This window comes from Pezoporus wallicus, unplaced genomic scaffold, assembly GCF_028554395.1.
Source record: "Pezoporus wallicus isolate ANWC-B61680 ecotype Strahan unplaced genomic scaffold, APGP_CSIRO_Pwel_v1 contig_3488, whole genome shotgun sequence".
NCBI classification, from domain to species: Eukaryota; Metazoa; Chordata; class Aves; order Psittaciformes; family Psittacidae; genus Pezoporus; species Pezoporus wallicus.
The window spans coordinates 754655-772490 of record NW_026635397.1 but is presented as its reverse complement, the minus strand read 5'-3'; the positions used below and the strand labels follow the sequence as shown (position 1 = coordinate 772490).

Genomic DNA, 17836 nt, shown 5'->3' with positions numbered 1-17836 from the left:
TTGGATGAGCATGTTTAGAAGAGTATGACTGAAGTAAACTTAGGTTTCATGACACTGCCTTCAAGCCTGGCTGTATAGACTGTATCAGAGTTGCAGGATGAGATGCTTAATAGCTGAGAGAGTCAGAAGTTCTTTGGGATTTTCCATGACTCTTCTTCCTGACTATTGAGTGTGGCAATCTGGACTCTTTGAGCTTTAGTGTGTTGTATGTAAGGAGACTGTAGTTGTACTCACAGCAGTCTAACAGCATATCAATAGCTCATGTAAGCTGTTTTACATGAATGGGTGAGTTAACAACCATGACAAGGGAACGATGGAAACAGGGTTTACAGTGTAATTGTGCAGCCAATGTAAATTACTAAATTGTGTGATTTAGTTTTTGTTGTCTCTGTGCAGGAGAGTGCTCATTGCACTGATGTGTTTGGAGGGCTGTGGGAGCAAAGGTACAAGATTTCTATGCTGATCCTAGTTTTAGAGGGGTAGAGGAGACCCAGCAGCAATGTAGTTAAGATAGGAAGGGTGTAAACATGTTGTACATTAACCAGTGCCATCAGGTGGGAGTGGGTGGCAGAGCATGGGGCCCTTGGTAGCTGTGCTGTGTTTTCCAGTTACTCATTTTCCACTCCTCCTTTCAGTGTATTTATGTCTGACTTCTTCATGCTTTACACAATGCTTCTCTTCATTCTCTTTTGCTGTCTCCATCAGGCTTCACTCCGATGAAAGCTCTTGGTATTCTGGGAGAGTCATTTTCTGTTTGGACTACATAGTTTTTACTCTGAGGCTGATCCATATTTTCACAGTTAGCAGAAATCTAGGACCCAAAATCATTATGCTGCAGAGGATGGTAAGATTCTGGCAGCTCTTCAAGAGAGTCTGAATAAATGATGTGACACCTTTTCTTTTGCTCCTCAAAAGTGAAAATTGCCACTGTTCTTATGAGAGCAGCAAGTTCTCTCTTCTTAAATCTGCTAAACAGAATGAATTAAGATTTAAAAAGCCCTAATTAAGTGCAGGGCCTTTTTCTATCCCTCTGCACAGGGGGAGAATAAAGATCAGGCTGAAGATCAGAAGAGGAAATATTTCCTCGTAGCTTTTGTCTTCCACTTCTCACATGTTTCAGCGATGTTCCATCACTCCTGTTACTCACATGAGCATTCCCCAAACAAGACATGATGGATGGTAAATGCTATAGGAGGAGGATTTCTGTCTTCCACTGCATCCATCATACAAGTAACTGGAGAGGTGGGTGGTGAGGAGCCTAATGGAGTGGCTAATTCTGTCCTTGTAGCTGGAAGGGGTGTTTGCCAGCAGACAAGGAAAGGTAATGGGAAGAGAGTGGGCTTCTCTCTTCCTATCGAACACATCCCTGGTAGTGTTGTGGTTACATAAGCAGTTTTGAAGTTCCCTAAGTGGGAACAGTCAATTATTTGCATGTGTGTGTTGGTGACTGTGAATTCATGGAGCAGTGATCTGAAAACTTGCATTCAGGTGGTGCTTACTCCTTTGTGCTTTCTAGTATTTGTTTCTTTTCCACCCTGATATCCAATTGGAATGAAAGCAAGCCATGTGTGGCTTGGAACAGGCATGCACTGGGGCACTGATGCAACTGCTTGTTGTTCTTTTTCAGATGATAGACGTCTTCTTCTTCCTCTTCCTTTTTGCTGTGTGGATGGTGGCCTTTGGGGTGGCCAGGCAAGGGATCCTGAGGAAGAACGAGCACCGCTGGGAGTGGATATTTCGATCTGTCATCTATGAGCCGTACCTGGCTATGTTTGGCCAGTACCCTGATGATGTTGACGGTAGCTATCTTGGGTGGGAATCTCTCCTGGCGGGGTTGGGGGGCAGGGGAAGGCTTCCCTGGCTGTCAACTCCTGTGCTGATTCCTTTCCTCCAAGCGCTGAGGCAAGATTTGATGTCTGATGGGGAGGTGGGGAAGGAAGAGGCCGCTTGTGCTGTGGTCAATGGCAGTCCCTGGGGCTAAACCCAGCAGAAGAAGGAGGAGAGGGCGGGCTCACTGTTTGCTCTCCTCTCTTGCCCTCTGAGGTACCACCTACAACTTTGACCGCTGCACATTTTCTGGGAATGAGTCCAAGCCCTTGTGTGTGGAGCTGGATGCCAACAACCAACCCCGCTTCCCGGAGTGGATTACCATTCCCCTGGTCTGCATTTACATGCTTTCAACTAACATCCTCCTTGTGAACCTGCTTGTGGCCATGTTTGGGTATGTAACAAAGCAGCGATCACTTGCTTGTGTTCTCTTGAATCCTGTGTTCAGTTCTGGGCCCTTCAGTACAATAGAGACACTGAGGTGCTGGAGTGGGGTCAGAGAAGGGCAATGGAGCTGGTGCAGGGCCTGGAGCACAAGTGTGATGGGGAACGGCTGAGGGACCTGGGGGGTTCAGTCTGGAGAAGAGAAGGCTCAGGGGGGACCTTATCGCTCCCTACAACTGCCTGATAGGAGGATGGAGCCAGGAGGGGTTGGGCTCTGCTCCCAAGGAACAAGGGATGGGACAAGAGGAAACGGCCTCAAGCTGCACCGGGGCAGGTTTAGATGGAGCTGAGGAACAATTCCTTCCCCACAGGGTGCTCAGGCATTGGAACAGGCTGCTCAGGGCAGGGCTGGAGTCACCGTCCCTGCAAGTGCTCACACACCATGGAGACGAGGCCTCAGTGCCATGGGTTAGTGGTGGCCTTGGCAGTGCTGGGGAGCGGTTGGACTGGGTGAGCTTAAAGGGCTTTTCCAACCTGGTTGTTTCTCTGATTCTCTATCAGTATCCCTCTGAGAAAGGGAATGAAGTCCTGGAAAATACCAGGAAGCCAGTGTTTCCACTGTGCCTGGGTCTTTTGCAGAGGAATTGCTGGGACTAGTCTGGACAGGGCTCCCAGCTTGAAACAGACCTCTCAAGTTAAGGGTTTGCTGTGGGGAGGTGAGCAAAGGCAAAGTGGTGCAACGTTTCTCACAGCAGCCTGATCAAATTTGTTACGTTCTGGGGAGGGATGGCTGCCTCTCCTACTGCCTCTGTAAGCATGAAACCAACCCCCTGTGTGAACCATTTTGATATGGTAATTTGTCTATGGGTCTGCCAGTCAGGAGGCCTATTCTGGCATCTTGGGAGATGTAACACCATGTAATCAGGCATCTGAAATGTGGTGCTGGAAATTGCTGACTGTATTCAGCAGTGGTTTGCAAATAAAGATGGTGGCTAGTGTGCACATTATCTAATATATATTGACTGCACTGGGACCAGCAAGAGCAGGGAAAAATCTTTCCAGCTTCTGTCAGGAATCTCTGCTATTTGCACTGCAAGCTCTGACACACAGTTAACAGTGGCAAGTCCTTGGTACCAGACTTGGGGAGTGTGTTGCTCTCCTGCCTCATTTCTTACTTGTGAATAGAGTTGTATTGGTGCTGGGCCTCTGTTCTACAGCCCATCTCTGCTTCTTTTCTGCTTCACACTCCCCTGCAGCATAACACAAATACAGCCTGGACATATTCCTGAGGTCCACTACATCTACTTGTGTATTTTGATGGGACCTTGGCAGTGACAGGCTTAGCAGGAATTTGCTTTGGCAACAGGATTGTTTACAGAATTGCTGAGAACTCTTGATCCACCTCAAGAGGCTCTCTCTGCTGAATGGCAGTGCCAGTTTTTCCTGGCCTGAGATGTGTTAGTGTGGTGAGTGGAGAATGCCTCAGCTTTAGGGTCTGTTCTCCCCTCTGCTCTGAACCTTTCTTCCCATGCTGAGCTGGACTCCAGGGACACTCAGAGAAGTGATTTTTGGCAAGGCAGCTGGGACTGGTGCAGTATATCTATTTATTGTACATGTGTTTTGCTAACCTGCGCAGGACCGGAGACAGTGCTTATACTCCCTTGGAAGGGTGAAAGCAATTAACAAAGTAAAGCAGTAAGCCAGCTCTACCCTAGAAGTCTTTGATATGTGTTAGAACACTTACTTTACCAACAGCACAGTAAATGCTCTAGCTGATACTTATGTCAGTAAACCCCTCGGTTTTGCCAGTTCAGCCTATTTTGTGGAAAGACCCAGCATGAATTTGCTAATGACACTCTGGAAGCTTTCCATAGTTCATTTTAATGGCAAACTGAGCAACTAAATCAAGCAGGAGCACTGGATTGTACTGAAGTCAGGAAGCCCAGTGGGCAGACAGCAGTCCCAGCTCATTTTCTCTTGCTGCAGTTAGAAATGTGTGAGATCTGTGACATCTCCTTCTATGACTAATGTGTACATAGTATTTGTCAGTCTTTAACCATGCTGGTGTCTATTAGACACCAATCCAACCAGTGCCTCATTTTTGGAATTCAGGATCATATTTATCTTCTAAACCAAAATACAGCTTCCACCAGGTGAAGGTTTCAGCTTCTCTTGTGTAAGGGTCTATTAGGATCTCAGCACAGATGTTTTGAAAGCATCCATCTGCCATTTAGTGTCAGTGATGAAGGGTCAGGCAGTCTGAGCTGTGATTGTTGCTTTGTCGGGTTCCTACAGTAGGTTTGCTCCATGCCTGAAGCATTCTTAATGCTTTTAAAAAAGTCTCAGGAGCTTTTAATTCTCTTGTAAATGTTTTATTTTTAGGGCCTTTTTGTTTTGCTTAGGAAGAAGTTAGCTGATGAGTTAATGAGACACAGTACCTTGCAAAGCAGCATCCTGTTCTCATGTGTCTAGGCTGGAAGAAAACTGCCTAGAGCGAAGGTACTGAAAGTAGGTGCAGTATTTTCTCCCTCTTCCAGCCTCGGGATGACTTTAGAAAACTAAGTGCTGGTATAATGAAAGGAAACACTGTGCTACTTGGCTCTGATGGAGGTCATAATGCTGTATGTGTTTTCTCTTTCTTCACCTCCTAGTTACACTGTTGGATCAGTACAAGAGAACAACGACCAGGTATGGAAGTTCCAGCGTTACTTCTTGGTCCAAGAATACTGCAGTCGCTTGACTATCCCCTTCCCTTTCGTCATCTTTGCCTACATATTCATGGTGACGAGGAAGTGTATCAAAATCTGCTGTAAGAAAGAAAGTAAAGAGCCGTCTATTTGCTGTGAGTTGGATCATTCCTTACTGTCTAAAAGTCAGCTCTGTGGCCAAGGCATTGCAACTCTTCCATGGCATTCTGTGCTTAATCCAGGTGGTTAGTGTGTTGATAGGAAGTACCCAAGGGCAATGTGGACCTTGGAGGAGGTGGTTGTACTGAAAATGAAGAGCAGCTCATTGTGTTCTCTATCAAATGCAAATCCACTGGGTTGCTAGAAATCTCTTCAGCAAGATTCAAATCATACTTGTGTACTGTGCAGACTTTGCCAGTGCTGTCCTGTCCAAGCCATTTCAAGGCAGAATTACCTCACATATGTAAATCAAATTAATCCTATCAGTTTAGGGCTGCCTGTGCCTTGAGAGTTTGGGAGGGTTTTTTTTTGGATTAAAGCACTGAATAAGTTCATCCAGAGCCAGCAGCAGGTGAAAGTCATCTTCATGGTCTGCATGGAAAATGTAAACCAGCCACACGAGGGCCATGCAGGTGCTCCAAGGGCTGGAGCAGCTCTGCTCTGGAGCCAGTCTGAGAGAACTGGACTAGGTCAGCCTGGAGAAGAGAAGGCTCCTTAAGGGGAGACCTCAGAGCAGCTCCAGTGCCTAAAGGGGCTACAGGAAACCTGGAGAGGGGCTTTGGACAAGGGCCTGTGGAGACAGGCCAAGGGGAATGGCTTTAACCTGCCAGAGGGGAGACTGAGATGAGCTCTTAGGCAGAAGCTCTTCCCTGTGAGGGTGCTGAGGCGCTGGCACAGGGTGCCCAGAGAAGCTGTGGCTGCCCCATCCCTGGCAGTGTTCAAGGCCAGGTTGGACACGGGGGCTTGGAGCACCCTGCTCTAGTGGAAGGTGTCCCTGCCTGTGGCAGGGGGTTGGAACTGGGTGAGCTTTAAGGTCCCTCCAAACCAAACCAGTCTGGGATTCTATGATCCCTTTTGCCATTAACATCTGATAGGGTGTCCCTCATGCACTGTTATCTGGTGGCAGAGATCCCTGATCTTGCAGGCTCTGTATGTTTAGGTAACTAGTACAAGAGGTGCTCTTAGTCTCTGCTTGCCAATCTGCCTTCTGGAGTTGCATTTCTTTCTGTCCTCCCATTACAGTACCTGCTAGGGCAGCCTGCTGGAGGACAGTCGTTTTCAGAGGCTCCCCTGTCTTTGTTAGTTGGTGGGTCACTGAAAGAGAACTGAGATTCTTCTGACCCTCTGGGCATGGCCAAATAGGCAGACTGCTTCAAAAATGCAGGAGTGGCTCTGTCAGTCCTGCAGCTATTTCCCCCTTATTTATTCTCTCAGAGAGCAAAGAGATGAATTGTTTTAACAAGCTTTCCCCCCTAACACATGGAGTGTTTTCTCTTTTTCTCCCTTTTTTAAGAGCCATTTAGAAGCAGATGAGAGAGGATAAGTTGAGTTAATTGACAGGCTTATTCCCATCCATCAGCAACCTGACTGTTGCCCTGCAGCACAGGCTGGTTTTGTCACTAGTTCAGGAGAAAGATGCCTGCCTTGGGGTATAAATTCCTTAACACTGACTAAATTGTTTTGGATGTACAAATCACTGTTTGGTTTCCTGGCTGCGGAGGTGGTTTAACAGCAGGTATTTCTGCTTGAGTGATGCACAGTTGATGTTGCAGTTCTAAAAGAAATAAAGATATATCCTGGGCTACACCAAAAGAAGCATAACCAGCAGGTCGAAGGAGTGATCCTGCCCCACTACTCTGCTCTGGTGAGACCCCACTTGCAGCACTGTGTGCAGTTCTGGTGTCCTCAATGTAAGAAGGATGTGAAGCTGTTGGAGCAAGTTCAGAGGAGGCCATGAGGATAATCAGGGGCTGGAACACCTCCAGTATGGAGAGAGGCTGAGAACATTGAGACTGTTCAGCCTGGAGAAGAGAAGCTGTGTGGAGACCTCACAGCAGCTTCCAGTGTCTGAAGGGGGCTACAAGGATGCTGGAGAGGGACTCTGCGTCAGGGACTGTAGCGATAAGACCAGGGGTGATGGGTTCAAACCAGACAAGCACTGGGTGAAGGAAATGTAACTTCAGTCAGTTGCTAGCTGTGGGCTTCTTATCTTTCTGTTATTAATCCCACATGGTTTGTGCTGTCCTGTTGGGACGGGATCAAATATAGAATATTATCCTGGAGGGCTTTGTTGCCTCGGAGTGGTTTGCTCTGTGTCACTCCTTAATTTACATCAGTAGGAGATGCTTTGTAGAGAAGACAGCGCCTCATCATTTTGGATTGTTTTAGTTCAGAGATAAGTTATACACCACAGGTCTTAACACATTACTCTTAGTGATCTAATATAGGGCAATGTAGAAACAACTGGAAAGCTCAAACCCAGATAGGAACTTTCTGGAATGTCCTATACCTGTTGAAGCGGCTGCCATTTCACTGGTGTTGACCAAGACCCAAAAAAGATCCTCTTAGGGGGTTTTGTTCATATTTTCTTTTCTTTTAACCAACTGTGGTCGTCAGGAGCATACAGTGAAATGTGTTAATGTTCTTGTTACCAGAGCTATGTCACAGGTGGAAAGTGGGGCTGCAAATGCTTTGGATGCAGAGAAGGGACTCATTAGCTTTGGAATGCAAGCACTAACCCAGCCTTTTTGCATCTTAGCATTGGCAAGTCAAATTAACTGAATCTGGTGTTGTTGTTTTTCTTCACATCCATTTCCCAGGCTCAAAAAATGAGGACAATGAGATTCTGGCATGGGAAGCTGTCATGAAGGAAAATTACCTTGTCAAAATCAATACCAAAGCAAATGATTCGTCAGAAGAGTATGTCTGCCCTTCTTTGTCTTCACTCTCTTAACTTTCTGTTGAATATTTGTAGTGCAGGCAAGTTTTCAGCAGCTCTAAATGTTTGCAAACTAATGAGTAATAAATAAACTCAGAATAAATGTGCCCTTTATTCTTCCAAGGAAGTTGATGGGGTTTTTTTGTCCTGTTTTTTTCACCAAAAGAGAAAATGTTCCTATAGTGTTTCGAGGTCTCATTGTGGAAAGTAGTGCTATCAGCTGACCGGTTTTGTACCGTTAGAGGTTTGTATTGTATATTAGCAAAAAAGCCTTCACCAACAGGGTGCTCAGGCTTTGGAACAGGCTGCCCAGGGCAGTGGTTGGGTCACCATCCCTGGAGCTATTTAAAACACGTGTACATGTGCCACTTAGGGACATGTATTGGTGGTGGCCTTGACAGTGTTAGGTTTATGGTTGGACTCGATCTTAAAAGTATTTTCCAACCTAAATGATTCTAGGATTATGCAGTTAGAGAATGTTTAGTGTGAGATGTGGAATGTCAAGCATTCCCACATCACCAATCTGTGTATCTGTATGGATATGTATATAATCTATGGATCTGTACCTGATAGCATGACAGGAAAGACCTCAGGAGGGGAAGATGCTATCTGGTATGATGGTGACTTGGAGTACTCATTTTTGGCTGCTATCTCATGACACTTTATCTTTGGGATCTGTCTTGGTGTTTTCAAAGTAATAGGATGAGGATAAAGAAATCTAGGAAACAGAACAGTAACGTCTGTGTCTGATGGCTTAATTTTGTGGCTAGCTTATAGCAGCCTGACCCTCTAAATTGAATGTAATGGAAGAGCTGATAAGAATGGGCAGGAAAGACCAGACTCTTTCATGCTCCTCTGGCCTTGCTGTAGACACTGCTGTTCACAGTGAAGTGTTTAGGTTAAGACTACCCAGAGGCACTCAGAAGTCAAAGAAATACACAAAAAATAGCTTTGATTCTGGAAGCAGAAGTGTCTTTTCAAAGAAAATGGAATAGCACAGCATTAATGGTAATTCATATGTTAACTCATATACTTGTAATGAAACTGACGCCAAGCCTCCTGGAGCCCTGCCTTCTTGGGAGGATGAAACACTGGTGTTCCCAAGCAGCCTGGTTTGTTACTGAGCTCTGACTACATGTGAAGAGGGCAGCCTTCTGATAACTGATTCCAGTGGCTTTGGCTCCACTCTTTGGCGAGAGATGAGGACTAGATCTCTTAGCTCCAGACAGACTTCTGCACAGTTTTGCAAAGGGTGGAGGGGGGTTAGCCAAGGCATCACCATTACCAGGACTCAGCCTTTCTTCTCTTTTCTCTTTGTTTTCAGGATGGTGCATCGATTTAGACAACTGGATGCAAAGGTACTTGTGTTTCAGACTGTTCTGGGTTATGCACTTCTATCTAGTAAAGTAGTATCCATGTATTATTCATGAGGACAAGCACTGAGAGTCATGTGCAGTCTTTGTTACTATTACCAGGGCACCGTTTGGGCTGGGCTTTTTTGAGCACGCACCTTTGATCCCATATGTGAAGAGAAGCTGTGTGGAGACCTCATAGCAGCCTTCCAATATCATCAGGGACTGTAGAGATAGGAAAAAGGGTGATGGGTTCAAACTGAAACAGGGGAAGTTCAGGCTGGAGATAAGGCAGAAGCTCTTCCCTGTGAGGGTGCCGAGGTGCTGGCACAGGGTGCCCAGAGAAGCTGTGGCTGCCCCATCCCTGGCAGTGTTCAAGGCCAGGTTGGACACAGGGGCTTGGAGCAACCTGCTCTAGTGGAAGGTGTCCCTGCCCATCGCAGGGGGTTGGAACTGGATGATCTTAAGGTCCTTTCCAACCCAAACCAGTCTGTGATTCAATGTAGCTGCAAACTGTGCTGGAAAATGAAGTAGAAAGATAGCTGCCTAGTACTAAAGTGTTTCTTGGTATTCCTTATTGAATAGAATAGAATTTAAAATAACCTCTCTCTGTTAAAACTTCAGTATTCTGCTGTGTAACAGGCCCATGAAGCACTGATGGAAGAAAGGGCATTACACACTTAAGAGTATGCCCTTCTCAAACATGTTCTGTCAAGTTCAGCTTCCAGTGCTGAAAACATGAGGTGATGAACCCAACTTTGTTGTTGTTGATGTTGCTTAAAGTCTGCTGATAAAATGAAGTGGTAGTTCAGCTATATTGTGGCAACTTTGGTGGTGCTTCAGATAGCACAGGCAACATCTTCTAGGTAAACAAAGGATGCTCCATACATATTGCAGGGCAGGAAGACCTTTAATTACAATTAAAATGAACAATTCTTATCTGATTCAGAGAAATATCTTGTGCTGAAGCAATATAAAGCTACCAATCTACTGGAGAGCACATTATTATCAAAAGTGTCATACAAGTATACATTTTATGACTGATACTGAAAAGACCTTTGCAATGGGTATTCTTTGAGACTTGATTGAGATGCTAGGGAGCTGCTTTGCTGTGAAAAACAGACTTGTTAGAAGTCCAAGGGTGAAAAGGCCCCTATAGACTTCAGAATACTGCTTTTGACTGCTGTCAAATCATTTAGATTGCAAGGTAATGATTTGCTTTCAAGACTGAAGTGGAAATGGTGAGTCACTGAGGATGTGTCTAGTGATGCTCCTCTTGAAAGTATAATACAGCAACCTTAATTCTCTGCTGAAAGGTAATCCCTAAATGGTGCTTTTTATTCTCTGAGGGAATATCTTGCAGCAAGTTGTTTTGTCTATCCATGCCTTCAGCTTTAGCGAGAGAAAGACAGAGGCTAGTGCTTAGGAGCAGTGCCCTTGAGAGCCAGGCACTCCAGGCATACCTCACCGCCTCTCACTTGAAGTGATGTCCTAAAAGCAGCCCTGAGGATGCATCTGAGTCCTAAGCATGAGCCTTGGTCCTGGGGTAAATTTGTCTTTAAACCTGATGACCCAAGGAATAAGAGAGTTCATTTAGGACAAGGGGAAAGGGTTTGAGTCAGCTCCATGTGAATAGTCCATGGAATTCCACTGATGTGCAGTTTCTGCTTTAAAAAGGAGTACAAGGAGTTGGAGTACAGTTGGGAGCCTGGTGCCTGCTTGTTAACTAGGCGACACATGCAGTAATGCTCGCTGCATTAATTGCAATGATGAAAGTGGCAATTGGGAGTGTCCTTTCAAGCACTGTTGCGTTTTGTGTAACGTTTGGAGAGGCAGTTACTCATAGCATGTGATTTATTAGCATTGCTTTACTGTGAGAACAACATTGACACCACGCTGTGACTACTGAATACAAGAAGCAGACGGTGCTCAAAAGTAGTGACTGGCATCTACACAGGGTAGTCAGAGAGGCAAGAGTTTAATAAGGGGTTTAATAAGGGGGTTTAATGCCTGCTCTTGCTATGTTGTAAGGTATTTCCTAGGGTATTTCAAGGAACTTACTATTGCTTACTTGTTCTTTTCCTTTCCCTTCATCCTAAGCTGCCATCATCTGTTGGAATGAGTAAGATTGACTTTAAATAACCCAAGATGCTTCTTTCTTTTTCTTTTCTAAGCTCTCTGATTTGAAAGGCCTTCTCAAAGAGATTGCCAGCAAAATCAAATGAAGGCAGCTGAAACCCAAGAGCACCCACCTGAGCAGGGTAAGCCTTCTTTAAATCCATTCTCTGACTTGAATAAGTTATCAGTATCTGTGATGTTAAATCAGGATGTCTCTGGAAGAAGACTTAGTATTAATTATTGATGCTTGTATTGATGTTGTCTAATATTAGAAAAGAAATAAGAGCTAAATTCTGTTCTTTGTTTGTTTCTTATGAAAACCACCGTTTTCCAGATGGTGTTTCTAGCAGTTTTTGGCACAGCTTGAAGCATCTTATTTTGCTCCCTTGCCTTTGTATAAGTGTGAATAACCCAGGGTTGAGCTCTCTCTGTGTTAGCGGCCCTCTGGAAAATTTGGAGTTGCTGGGCTGGATCCTTTACTCTTGGTTCATTTTAAGTCTGAAGAACATAAAAGCCAAATGGAGAGGACAGAATTGTAGGTAGGAAGAGGTTTATTTTCCCACTCTCACACTGGGGCATTATGGTGGATGACTAGAGCCTGCCTGTGTCCTATACAATAAACCACAGAGTCAAGAGTTGACCCAAAGTCTCCAGAGCTGCAGTTCAGTGTCCAGTCATGAGCCTTGTGTCCTTTGTCATCAAGTTCTGCGGAAGAACTCGGTTGGAACCACAGGTTCCAGTGAGACGTGAAAGCCAGACAGGATATTGATGAATGTGGAGAATGCTGACTTCTTTAAAGACAACAGGTTAAGAAGTGTAGCTGTTCAAAAGGATAATTTGGAATGACTTGATCAGCCTGAACATCAGAGCCTGGCTCCTTGTCCCATAGGAGGTTTTCCTGCAAAACAGCTTATACCTATTCCAAACATTCCTGAATCCATTGTCTCACCATTTTTCAGGGATAACTTTATATTCCCTTGACCTGAAGTTCAGATTCTTTACGAATGACTTGCAGCCACATAATAAAAGCTGTAAGGAACCCCAGTTACTGGGCTTATTCTTGAATGCAGTAAACTCCAGGTCACCTAGAGAATAGTCAGGGGAATAACAGAACTGTGGAGGTCATCTAGTGCGACCCTGCTCCAAACAGCACCAACTCAGATGAAAGTTAGCTGCAGTTTGGCTTGAGAAATAGGTTATAATTCAGCAAGAACAAATGCACATTTTACAGTTCCCTGGGAATTACTGGCTACACAGGCACAGAATGGGGGAAAATCTGATGAGGCAGCAGTTGCACGGAGAAGGGCCTGAAATCATAGAATGGAATAGTAAATAGCTAATCTTTTGCTGTCCGTGAGATGTATGAAGTAGTCCTGCTGCTTATAGTGCAATGAATCCTCTGTTGGGTACAGCATCCAGTGTTAGCACTAAGCTTTAAAGAAGATGATGGAGTGGCTGCAGAGAGTTCAGAACAATGCCAAGAGGAACTGGAAGCCTTAGCAACATAAAGTATAGAAAGGAGTGAATGAATTACAGTTAAATAGCCTGGGAAAGAAGATACGTGTTTATGATGGAGCTTGTGGAAACAGCCTCTCATTATAGCTAAGTAGTGCCTTGACAAGATGGAGCCCCTTTCCAGTTCATGCCTGGTGAACTGTCTGGATGGCATCCTGGTGTGATCAAACTGGTTTGCATGTGAGCTGCCCTGGCTCTGGAGCTGAGCCTTGGCACAGCTCCAGTCCCCAGTCACACAGTCATTGTGTGAACAAAGACATTAGTGTCTCACAGGAAGCAAATGTGTGTATTCTGCTATCTCATCTGAAAGGGAGTACTTATATTGCGTTGACCATCTTCAGGATGAGCTGCTGGATTGGCCATTCCAGGTCCTTTGCACGCAGGTGTTCCTTTTGCTTTCAGTTCCTGACAGTTAGTATCCCTGCTACTCTGCTAAGACACCCTATTCCGGATGGATGCTACGAAGAGCTCCTTTATCCCAAGTATTGCACAAGACATCCAGTTTTCTCAGCTGATACATGAGGATGAAAGCAGAATGTTGAGCTGGCCTAGGAGCTCAACTCTATCTTCTTTTCTTTTGCTCATACAGGTACAGCTTCATCAAGAACAGTTCCTCTGAGCTGGCAGTAGCCACCAAGCCAATGGTAACTGACCCACCAGACCATCAATGTCTCAGCAGGAGTTACTAGGATTTCTTTTGTTGGTTTAATTTTTTTGATCAAACAGCCATTTTTGCTAGTTGCAAGATGATGGTAAAACATGAAGATGACTGTTTATCTCCTGGCAGGGCTCCCATTCTGCCCAAGCTTTCCTTTTTCCTCCTTTCCCCTGATGTTCAATGGCAGCAATTAGTCCTTGTCAGCTGCTGTTAAAAAGCACTCCTTATTCCAAGAGTTCTGTTGCTGCTGCCAAAATCACTTTGCTTTTCAATTTCACTCAAAGGGGCCTGTTCATGGGTTTCCTTTAGCCACTAATTACTTGTCTTAATGAATCAATCTCCCTTCTCTTTCCTTTGTGTAGTAGCCAGATCGAGCTTGTTCACTGCATGGCCTGTCTGTCAGACCTGCTGAGGTCTGTAATGCTGGCATGCCACAATACAATGTATTTCAGCATCATCCCCTGGAGGAAAGGCAGCCTTTGGTCCAACCCTGCATCCACAGCTCTGACTCTACATGACCAGTGGGGACGTCTTCCTGCTCTTCCTGGAACTGTGCAGCAATGCAGAAGCTCAGCTATTACAGCCCCACATGGGAGAGACTGAGTTAATCTACAGAGTGTTTCCAAAGGCCTGATGTGCAACCCTTGCTTGTTTCTTTAGTGACAATTTGTATACTGGGATCACTGCAATTCATTTTAACATGTGACTGCAGATGTTTGCATTTTGAAATGGAGGAAAGACTTTATCGTGATGCTCTCTATGGCACAGTTGCTCTTCCTGCTTTCTGTCTGAAATAGCAGCAGAATTGTGTGGCATTTGGTGTGGTAGAGCTGGGTGCATGACTAACTGAAGGGAAACTGCTACAAATAGCACTTATTTACCTTGCAAAGCATTGTGTCTGTCTTCATCCCCATGAACAATGAATGAACCATCTCCCAGGGTGCTAGATTCTTGAAGGTTGAGGTAGTTTCCTTTTGCCTGGCAAGGGCTATCATAATCCATACACTTGACCAAAAAGCCTGTGTGCATAAGAGCATGCTCCAGTTTGGGTCTCCTGTGGCAACAAATTGGTCCAAGATGGTGAAGACAAGCCTGGTTTGTGTGGTTGGGTGTTTGCTTCAGTGCTGGGGTATGAAGCCCTGCTGCACTACCAATAGCACTGTTACTTGTTTACATGTGGAAATATTTTGTGTTTTCCTGTTGAAAGGTTTAGAAAGGGCTCAGGCTTTCATTTCTTTCTTGGGCTTTGCATCATAAACTATGACAAGTTTCCTTTCTAGAAATTACTTTTCCTGTGTTATTTGTATGCCTTGAATGTGAAAACTGTGCTTTTAAGTTCATGCCTTTCATATATAAAGCCTGCAGTGTACTCGCCAGTAGCTCTGGTGATCTGTTCTTCTCTCAAATGGTGAATGTCATTTGGAACCATGTTCTGAAAGCTCAGAACCCTGGTGTCTGACCTTGCCTGCTGCTGCATCCCATCACCACCTGCCTGCATCCCACACATGTCCCTGCCCTTGGGCACCCTGTGCTAGCGCCTCAGCACCCTCACAAGGAAGAACTGCCTAAGATCTCATCTCAGTCTCCCCTGTTCTGGAAGGTTAAAGCCATTCCCCTTGTCCTGTCCCTACAGGCCCTTGTCCAAAGCCCCTCTCCAGGTTTCCTGCAGCCCCTTCAGGCACTGGAGCTGCTCTGAGGTCTCCCCTTAAGGAGCCTTCACTTCTCCAGGCTGACCCAGCCCAGCTCTCTCAGCCTGGCTCCAGAGCAGAGCTGCTTCAGCCCTGAAAGGAGCTGACATCCTTTTCATCCGTTTCAGACATCCTGAAAGGAGCTGAATGCTGTCTGCTGTTCTTGACGTGTGAGGGCTTGGCTGGTTTCAGGATGACTCTGGACTGTTGTGGGTATGAGGGGGTACTATGTGTACACAAGCTGGCCTTTAGGCAGCCAGTCCTGTCACCCTGGGTCCCATCAGAGCCTCCTGGCAACCTTGCATCCATGTGCTGCTCAACACTGGGCTGTCCTGGGCATTGATTTTAGGACGACTCTTCCCTAACCTGATGGATGCTTTCAACATCTTATAGTGCAGGTTGTTTTCCTGTGGAAATGTCCTACATCTGTCCCCAGGGGTGGAGGCCCTGGTGTGGGATGGAGAACCACAGGGACGGGAGGATGCAGCATGGCTCAGTGCTGATACTTGAGGCTCCTGGAGGAATGACCCTGCCTCTTGGTAAGGAGGGATATGTGTGCTGCTGGAGCCTGCCGTGGGGATCTTAGCATGAAAGTGGTGCCTGGGTGTTGTAAATATGGCTTTCCTCACAGAGGAGTTAGCTTACATATTTTTGCCCCTGGCTGTCTCCTGCTTTTCCATTATTAATTTGATTTAAAACATTGATATGATACTGTCTCAAGGCAGATTTGTGTCGAGTTCTTTTCCTGCAGCACCATATAACTGGGTAGTAGCTCTTATTTTATGCCATTCCTATTTTTCTTATGTGTAGGATGTTAATGTGTTTCCAGTACCAGCATTATAAAGCTGTCAGCTAAGATACACGTAAATCTAATATTCTCCCTGTTAATTTATGAGATGAGTTTTCTGCAATCAGGAAATCTTTCTGGTGAAAAGGAATCTTAATGAGATCATATGAAATGCCCTTTCTTTTCTTGAAGAGGTATTTACTTTGCTCGAAAGATGTAGATTTGCTCTTTATGGTAAATAGCTGAAAGCCATTGTGTTTTATCTGCAGTGTGGGCTGAGTCAAGGAGACAATGAAATGACAGTTAAAAGTATTGGCTCGAGAAAGGCTATCTGAGTAAGTGAAGGCTGAAAGTATTCTGCTTGCCTAAGCTGGTGCCTGGTATGCAGGCACTGGGAAAAGGGCTTTAGGGAGTTGAGGAATTAATCATGGGCCATAATAAAACCTTGATTGCAATAAATCTGCTTTCAGTGAAATTTCAGGTTCATAAACAGAGGATGGTTTCCTCCTCCTAGCAGGAGCAAGACTGCAGGATGAGGCTGTAACCACACGGCTGTGTGGAAGTGAAGTGCTGCTTGGTTTCTCCAGCATGCCCCATTTTGGCTGGAGTGCACTCAGATGCTAAAGGAAAGGGCTTCACTTATAATGAACCATTTAGTCACAAACTTCATCTTTCTTTCCTTTTCTGGTTACAAAATAGTGACCAAATAGACATTAGGGATCTGGAAAGACTGCATCAATGGGTTGTGGCCAATGGAATGAGGTTCAACAAGGCAAAGTGCTGGATCCTGCACCTGGGCCACAACAGCACCCTGACATTTTGTGTTAACCAGGTTGCTCCAAGCCCTGTCCAACTTGAACACTTCCAGTAGAACTACAAGACACTCAAACACTGACGTCTCAGAAGAGAGGAGGGAGAAAACCTGGACAAGTATGATTATGGTCAGCAAGGCTTAATAAATAAATACATTTAAACCCAGATACAGCTCTTGGCTTTTCAGGTAACAGTCTGTGGGTCTGGAGGTAATGTTTGCCTTGCGTTAGCCGCAGTGATGTGCCAGTGACCCCTGAGAGCTGTAACTGCTGACCTGGCAGGCACAGCAAATCTAAATATTTAGAGTTTCAAAGGCTCAAAGCAGTGAAGTGAGAGCTCTGAGGTTCTGCTGCAGGCTGTGATGTTTCAGAACAGTCATGCAGGATGTGTTATTGGGTTTTGTCTGCTGTAATGTGTGCTTTGCATTGCTTCACTCCCAAAGTCCACTTCCTGCCACAGCAGTAGAACTTGTGTAGGTTTAGGTTGCCTCCATTAGAGCTGCATGTATGGTGCGCTTCAGAAGTGCAGAGTGAAAGGGTTTCGGCTCTGCCTTGGTGCATTTACAAAGATGTTTCCTTTAATCTTAGGAAAATTACTGTTAAGACATAAGTTCCAATGGCAAACCTTGCAGACAATGAGACTTCCATGGTATAAACTTCAGGCTTAGGAAATACACCTGGTTTCATCCTTAATAGTGTAGATGCGGGAAGCTGAGGTGTCACTGTAGTCACTTCACTTTAACCTCCTTTTGACTGCCTAATCTTCAAGTGCTTCACAGTGGAAGGCTTTATCTGGCACTGAGAAACACAGACAGTGTGGCAGAGGGTAACATCTTGGGCAACCTGATTTAGTTGAAGATGTCCCTGTTCATTACAGGGGGGTTGCACTACATGAGCTTTGAAGGTCCCTTCCAACCCCCCATTCTGTGATTCTATGATCTTATGAAAGCAAATAGAGAAACTGGAGTAAAAAAAGATGTTTCCTCCTTCTCAGGTGGTCCAGGGCTGGAGAACAGTGAGCAGCCCATGGGCAGCATTTTTCTGTACTGGCTCTATGGTTGTCTGCTAGC

At 45.3% G+C, this 17836-nt stretch overlaps 1 protein-coding gene across 9 annotated transcripts in view; it reads left to right on the top strand.

The window, feature by feature from the left end:
• The window catches only part of TRPM8 (transient receptor potential cation channel subfamily M member 8), a 50324-nt gene extending 35823 nt beyond the window's left edge, over positions 1-14501 (top strand). For 6 of the 9 annotated variants that reach the window (XM_057422310.1, XM_057422308.1, XM_057422303.1 and 3 more), the window contains 8 exons: positions 706-844; positions 1628-1799; positions 2044-2221; positions 4863-5053; positions 7718-7817; positions 9161-9194; positions 11363-11449; positions 13411-14501. In XM_057422310.1, the coding sequence (XP_057278293.1) occupies positions 706-844; positions 1628-1799; positions 2044-2221; positions 4863-5053; positions 7718-7817; positions 9161-9194; positions 11363-11413 (865 nt within the window). In that variant the 3' untranslated portion in view covers positions 11414-11449; positions 13411-14501. Of the gene's footprint in view, positions 1-705; positions 845-1627; positions 1800-2043; positions 2222-4862; positions 5054-7717; positions 7818-9160; positions 9195-11362; positions 11450-13410 lie in introns of those variants that run through there. The other 3 variants (XM_057422326.1, XM_057422318.1, XR_008973911.1) reach the window with 2 other exon arrangements.
• Positions 14502-17836: the final 3335 nt, after the last annotated feature.